This window comes from Seriola aureovittata, chromosome 14 (genome assembly GCF_021018895.1).
Source record: "Seriola aureovittata isolate HTS-2021-v1 ecotype China chromosome 14, ASM2101889v1, whole genome shotgun sequence".
NCBI classification, from domain to species: Eukaryota; Metazoa; Chordata; class Actinopteri; order Carangiformes; family Carangidae; genus Seriola; species Seriola aureovittata.
The window spans coordinates 25,819,778-25,827,500 of NC_079377.1; the positions used below are offsets into that span (position 1 = coordinate 25,819,778).

At 46.7% G+C, this 7,723-nt stretch overlaps 1 protein-coding gene across 2 annotated transcripts in view; it reads left to right on the top strand.

Moving 5' to 3' along the window:
• Positions 1-7,723, top strand: part of arfgef3 (ARFGEF family member 3) — a 46,764-nt gene that overhangs the window by 13,886 nt on the left and 25,155 nt on the right. For both annotated transcript variants that reach the window (XM_056394952.1, XM_056394954.1), the window contains exons 12-19: positions 56-168; positions 386-518; positions 594-1,201; positions 1,769-2,121; positions 2,722-2,888; positions 3,230-3,395; positions 3,554-3,661; positions 5,246-5,461. In XM_056394952.1, coding sequence (XP_056250927.1) covers positions 56-168; positions 386-518; positions 594-1,201; positions 1,769-2,121; positions 2,722-2,888; positions 3,230-3,395; positions 3,554-3,661; positions 5,246-5,461 — 1,864 coding nt within the window. The remainder of the gene's footprint in view (positions 1-55; positions 169-385; positions 519-593; positions 1,202-1,768; positions 2,122-2,721; positions 2,889-3,229; positions 3,396-3,553; positions 3,662-5,245; positions 5,462-7,723) is intronic.

Here is a 7,723-nt window from a genome sequence, read left to right on the forward strand (position 1 = left end):
ATATTCATTCTGTGAAATGTGTGTGTGTGTGTGTGTGTGTGTGTGTGTGTGTCAGATTCTGGGCAGTCCTCAGCGGCTGTACGACCTCGCCGGTCCGTGCGTGGCCGAACCTGAAACCAGGAAGCGCTCCTTCTCGAAGAGGAAGTCTCACCTGGATCTGCTCAGACTGTTCGTAACTCCTCTCTCCCTGTATATTTTATATTTTATATATAATATCTAAAACATTTCATACATTAAAGTTCATGTATTTAAAGAAGCTAAAATACTCATGGTTCATTCTGTCGAGCTCGATCATCAGGGACTCGTCTCCATCTTTTAAAGTCTGTTTCATCTGAAAGTCTGAATCAGTGAAAATGCGTCTGTGTGTTTCCTCTTCCTCCGGCAGAGTGATGGACGGGATGACGGAGGCGTGTATGAAGGGAGGCATCGAGGCGTGTTACTCCTCCGTCTCCTGTGCCTGCGCTCTCCTCGGAGCTCTGGATGAACTGTCGCACGGCCGCGGCATCCAACCTGAGCAGGTACGCCCCGACAGGAAACACACACACGGAGAGAAAGGAGGTGTTCAGCGTGAAACGGTGACGCTGTGTTTTCAGGCTCGGCTCCTCCTCAGACGACTGGAGGACCTGAAGGACGGGACGGAGTCCACGCGGGAGTCCATGGAGATCAACGAGGCCGACTTCAGGTGGCAGAGACACGTCCTGGCCTCCGAGCAGCCGCCGTGGGAGCCCGGCTCCTCCTCCTCCAACATGGCCACCAGCGGGACCACCGAGCGCAGCCCCGACATTAGCATCAGCATCACCACGGAAACGGGCCAGACCACCCTGGACCTGGAGGCGGGGGGGCTCGGACCGGGCCACACCACTCCTGAGGAGTGCGGGGAGGACGCTCGCCTCCCCTCGCCCTCATCCTGCGGCGGCCAGGAGGGGGCCACGCGTGAGCGGAGCGTGGAGCCGGAGCAGGGGAGCAAACGGGAGGAGGGGGGAGGAGCAGGGGAGGGGGAGGGAAGAGGGGAGAAAGAAGGAGCAGGAGCAAGAGGAGGAGGAGGAGGAGGAGGAGGAGAGAGAGGAGTAGTGGTTCCTCCAGATGTGGTCCAGCGGAGTCACGCCCTCGTCTACCCTGACATCACCAACTTCCTGTCTGTGGAGTCCAGGACCAGGTCGCACCACGCGGGGGGGTCACGGTACAGCGAGAGCAACTTCAGGTGTGTGTGTGTGTGTGTGTGTGTGAGAGTGTGTGAGAGTGTGTGTGCGTGTGTGTGTGTGTGTGTGCGTGTGAGAGTCATGACAAACTGTTTGTACGACTGATTTAATTAATGAGACACAATTAACACCAAGTGTGTCACAGTCGATCGCTGGAGCTTTCACTTCTCTTCATGTGCAGAGCGGCCATCTTGGATTTTGAGGTGTGGCGTTGGTGACGTTGCTCCAACTTTTCCGACTTCAGGAGGCGTTCAAGTTCAAATTTCCAACTGGAAATTGGAAATTCTGATTTCCCAGTTGAAAATGAACGCACCATGGAGCAGTGGAATACAGTTCATTTATTTATTTGCCAAAGCTTATAAATAAAAGAAGCATATTTGATTAATTTAGATTTTCAAAACTCAGTTTATTATTTTACATTATTATATTTTTTCCAGTTAATTGCAATGATGAAATGAACGAGTTTTTTCAATCTTAAACTTTTATGGCTTTCAAGTGATTGTATTGATCTTTGTATCAGGTGTCACAGTCTGATAGAGAAGTGATGACTCTCCCTGTTGCTCCTTCAGTGTGGAGGAGCAGGACCTGTCGCGGACAGAGTTCGACTCCTGTGACCAGTACTCCATGGCTGCTGAGAAAGACTCGGGGCGCTCCGACGTCTCGGACATCGGCTCTGACAACGTCTCTCTGGCTGACGAGGAGCAGCAGACGCCTCGCGACTGCCCGGGCCACCGCTCCCTTCGCAACGCCGCCATGTCCCTCAAACTGCTCCGCAACCAGGAGGCCGACCAGCAGAGCGCCAGGCTGTTCGTCCAGTCGCTGGCGGCGCTGCTGCCCCGGCTGCTGGGATTGGCCACCGCCACCGAGGTGGACCTGTCTCTGCAGAACTTCTCCTCCACCTTCTGCTCCGGACTGCAGGCTGGTGAGTGTGTGTGTGTGTGTGTGTGTGTGTGTGTGTGTGTGTTAGCTAAACAAACAGGATATTTGCTGAGGGTGGAGTGATCTGTGCAGCAGCCTTCTCTCTTCTGTCTCTGTTGTTGGTCGAGTCTCAGATGAAACATTCATTGTTTGAACAAGAACTGAAGTGAAAACAAAACTCTTGAGACGCTCTGTTGTTTTATTCAGTGGAAAACATGAAGTAAAAGAACAAAACAAACAATTACAGTTGGTTCTGCAGATTCAGAAACTACTGATTAAAACCAGAATTCATGTGTTCCCTAAACGCCTCTCATGCAGACTGTTGGTAGACGCTACAATTTACAGATGTTCCCTAAACGCCTCTCATGCAGACTGTTGGTAGACGCTACAATTTACAGATGTTCCCTAAACGCCTCTCATGCAGACTGTTGGTAGACGCTACAATTTACAGATGTTCCCTAAACGCCTCTCATGCAAACTGTTGGTAGACGCTACAATTTACAGATGTTCCCTAAACGCCTCTCATGCAAACTGTTGGTAGACGCTACAATTTACAAATGAAGCCCAGTAAAGTCCTGGTTGCCCCCCCCCCCCCCCCCCCCAGGTGGGATCCACTCCCCGGGCTTCGAGGCAGGTGACACCCTGAGCTGTCAGTCTCTGATGAACGCAGACGGTCTGTACCTGGTGTCGTACTACGCTCTGCTGCTCAACCTCAAACTCTGCTGCTGCGACTACTACAGACGCCGGACGCTCGCTCCCGTGCTCAGCCTGGTGAGTGTCGCCTTCCTGCGTGACATCACTTCCTGCATCCCGCTCCTTACCGTCACTGTTTACAGGGCAAATGACATATTTTAGATTCTTGTAAAGACGGAGGTTAAAAATGAGTCTTTCTTCAAACTTTAAAAACATTTAGAAAATAAAATGAAATAGTTGCAAGAACATGGAAATAAAGTGTCGAGGACTTTACAGATTCATGAATTCACTGTGATAAATGTATGAAAAATCAAGAAAACACAAACTGTCAACTAAAGGTGTGTGTGTGTGTGTGTGTGTGTGTGTGTGTGTGTGTGTGTGTGTGTGTGTGTGTGTGTGTGTGTGTGTGTGTTGTGCAGAAGGAGTTTGTGCGTCTGATCCAGAGCAGCGGCGTCCTCGTGGTTCTGTCCCAGGTGTGGATCGAGGAGCTCTACCACCAGGTGCTGGAGCGCAACCTGCTGGGCGAGGCCGGGTACTGGGGCTCGCCGGAGGACCACGCCCTGCCGCTCATCACCACGCTGACAGGTACACACACACACACACCTCATATAATCCAAACGTAAGCCTACTCTCATTGGACTAGCCTCACCTGGAAGAAGACACTGTTTAGTTGCCATGGAAACTGTCAACATGGCCGATTTTCAGCCGATTATAAACACGTTGACCCCCCCCCCCCCTCTCAGATATTGACGGTCTGGGCAGCAGTGCCATCGGCGGTCAGCTGATCAGGAGGGCGTCCAGCCAATCGCCACTCAGCTGCAACAAGGCGGGCGGTGACAGCGTGATGGCAGGTCAGTGTGTCATCATCAGCTCTAACCTCCACACATGAGCAAGGCCGCGCCAGATGAGTAGATGAATTATATATCCAGGGAACATGATGTAACTGCCCTGTGCATCATGGGAAATCTAAGCTCAGGTGAACACAGAGCGGTGGAGGTGAAGTGAAGATGCTGGTGGTGATGTATCAGTTTTTAAAGCTTATAAAACCTCGACTCCGCTCTCACTGTGTTTATGTAACAGTCTCTGTGACTCTGCTGTCTGCTGGGCCGCACACTGTGGCTTCATGTGGCACATCACATTAACCTCTAGGTCTTATGGCCGTTTATGTAAGAGCTCCTGTTACAGCTTGTTACAGATTGAGCCAGAACCTTCAGAAGATGAAGCTTTAGTCTCTAAAATAAAGGTTTTAATTCATCAGTTAAATTCCTTTAAAGTGCACGAAAGAGAAAAAACTAAATCAGATCAGTACTTGCTGTGAGCAGCTGGATCCATTTACCATGATCACAGAATAATCAAACATGCACAATGAAAATCTGATGCATATAAAGCCTTTTACTTTAAATATCTAAATGTATTCAGACTTTAGGTTCTGTCTGACTGAAGTCGTCTGTTTGTTCGTCAGCAGAACATCTGAGGAAGTTCAAAAGATTTCAAAGAAATTTGGAGGAAAGTGAAACAAGATTCATTTTGCGAGATCGAGCATTTATGAACAATTTATTTCTCTTCGTGTCCGTCTGGTTACCACATATTTTAACATATTAAAGCACTAAGAATTAAATAAATGAATTGTTAAGTCACTAATTCTGACTGGGTGTAACTGCTCTGAGGAAGAAGAGAGAGAGAGAGACAGAGAGAGAGAGAGAGAGAGAGAGAGAGACAGACAGACAGACAGAGTGAGAGACAGAGAGAGAGAGACAGAGTGAGAGAGAGAGAGAGACAGAGAGAGAGACAGAGAGAGACAGAGAGAGAGAGAGAGAGATGGAGAAAATGAGTCAGGGACCACCTGCGCTCCTTCTGCATCCCCCTCAAGGACAAAGGATTGGCCAGAATCACCATGGTAACCACCGCTGAGTCACCCCTGATGACAGTTAAGCCCTGTGTGTGTGTGTGTGTGTGTGTGTGTGTGTGGTGTGTGTGTGTGTGTGTGTGTGTGTGTGTGTGATCTTGGGTTTTGATGACCTGTATTAGAGCTCCTCCAGTGTAAAGGTGTGTGATTATAGATCAGCTCTAGCTTCTATATTAATACTGTGAAAGTATCAAAGCCTCAGTCCACAGAGAAATGCACACAGCCTGTATTCAGAAACTGAGCCTTAAAACCAGCCGTCAGGACTTCTGGAACTTTGTGATGTCACAACAAAGCAGTCACCAAGCCCCGCCCACCTGGACCCACCATCCAAACCTTGCAGGATTTGGTTTCTCTGAGTGTTTTTACCTGAAATCTGCTGTATTTTTATTGGATCACTCAGAAAACAGTCAGCTGCTGTTTTATAGTCAAACCTTTCCACTGGGTGGAGCTTTAAGATTTCCTCCAGATGCTCGATGTAACTGGCTAGTTCACTTCCTGCCTATAAAATGTGCCTGTGTGTGTTCTTCAGGAGCCGTGTTCTCTCGCTTCATCCTCACCGGCGTCTGGAAGAACCTGATCGACGTCCTGTCCACGCCGCTGACGGGCCGCATGGCGGGCAGCTCCAAGGGCCTGGCGTTCATCCTGGGAGCAGAGGGGGTGAAAGAGCAGAGCCAGAGGGAGAGAGACACCATCTGTCTGAGTTTAGACGGCCTACGCAAAGCTGCCGCGCTCAGCTGCGCCCTGGGTGGGTGAAACACGTGTTCATGAGAAACGTCAGGTGCATCGTTCGCCCCTGTTCTCCGACACAGAGAGGTCAGAGGTCAGAGGTCAGAGGTTTGTACGGAGGAGCAGGGACGTCACAGCAAAAGTAGTAAAGCATTTCCTTAATTTCATATTTTAATAGACATTGAAAAACAGGAATTTGAAAAAAGAATTTATAATTGAACGATTAATCCATCAATAAATACTTCAGATAAAAAATGTATTTATGAACTCTCATTAAATAAACCAGTTATAAATACGTTTATTTATTCATGAATAAATTTGAAAAACCTTTTGAAAATATATTTTTTAAAAATGGGAATAAATAACTGGATTTCCCTTTTTCCGTAAATACCAAATATTTAAAAATGGATTAATGAAAAAAACAAGAAACTCATGAAATAAAAATTTTATAAATACATTAATTGATGAAACATGTGATTGGCTACACAGAGAAAGGCTAAATGACAAAGCTAATCGATTAGCTAACAGGAAAAGCAGCTGGAAAAAGGAAATTGAATCCAGGAATATTTTCCCATTTTTAAAATACCTTTTCAAATTCTATTATTTATTCATGAATTAATAAATGTTTTGATAAATGGTTTATTTAATGAGAGTTTTGTGCTGTTTTTGTAAATCCATTTTTAAATGTGAAGTATTAATTGATGGATTAATCGTTCATTTATAAATTCTTTTTATAATTCCTGTTTTTAATGGCTGTTAGAATATGAAATGAAGGAAACGCTTCCTCTGCTCCTCCACACTTCTGTATCACGTAGAAAACACAAGACGTTTCTAATCAGTGGTTCTTCTGTCAGAGGTTCAACCCCCCGAGTGTTTTCATGGTTCTGATGTTCACACAATATTTCTCTTTTACTCTGGTTGAACTCATTTGTTTTCCCCCTTTCCCTCCATTTAAAGTCACACTCCCAAACCTTCAGCTCTTGACTTATGTAACACACCACCATCCCATAATTGCATAACCCCCCCCCCCCCCCCCCCAAGAAACACCAGCCTGTGCTGTTAAATAATGCAGCAAGAAGCAGCGGGACAGCACTTACATTCTCTGTCACCAGTGCAGACTCCTTCTTACTGTTACTATAGTCACAGACTGTAAACAAAGATGGCCGTCGCCTCTGTGACATCACCCGCAGGTTTCTGAAGCTCAGAGTGAGCTGCTCCACTGTCGCCATCTTGGCAGTGTCTGACTCCGCCCCCTAACTCACAGCTAATCCAAATATGGTCAAAGAGGAGGGGCGTACCGGTTTGTGGCAAACATACGGTCACCCACCTGTCACTCAAAGAGGCCACGCCCTCAATCCTCCATAACTTTAGCCCTTAATAAAATATAAACAGGTGAGTTATATAAACAGGTGAGTTATATAAACAGGTGTCATGAAGGAGGAAATCAGCTCTAGAGACCAAAACAGTTTTTGTACCAGGCTGTAAACATGTTTATTTCTGCTGTAAAGTTGGACATTTTAACATGGGAGTCTATGGGGACTGACTCACTGTTGGAGCCAGACTCTAGTGGTCGTTAGAGGAACTGCAGCTTCTGGTTCTTCATGTTTCAGGTTGATGCTTGGTATGAATGCATGAAACGGAGAGGCATGAAGACGTAGCCCCACCCAACATGAACCTGAGCAGAGGTCTAATTAGCCAGAATAATTGAAAACACCGGTCAGGATGCAAACAGCTTTTAATTCTGAACTTCTGAACTCTGCTGTGAACTTCAGTCAGTTAAATTAGCCTCAGTAATTAACTGTAAATAAACAATATTTTTATCTCTTGTTACGAGCATAAAAAGTCTCATGTGGAACTTGTTTGTTTGGAGGCTGCTGACTGCAGAACTCAGTTTAAATAAGAATTAAATTAAACACTAATGTGATTAAGATTGGGCGAGTCAGTCAAACAATCAGCTGCGAACAGGACATCATGGCTGTCTGCTGCCACTGTGGCGTTCACTGCTCTGCCCTACATTTTTATCTGTGTCTAAAGTGGTTTTTCTCTCGGCTTCATTCTGCTTCAGGTGAATCACAGTGAGCGACCTGCAGGTCACGCCTCCATACAAACTGATAACTGCACATTTCAGAGGGAACATCAGGGGAAATGTAGTTTTATGATCGGACCGTTTCAGAAGTCTGTATGTGTCAGTTACAGGCACAGCGGCAACCAACCGGGTCGACAGCTGATTGAAATGATCAGCACAGAAGCTCTAATGAATATAAACGAGCTCATGCTGTGA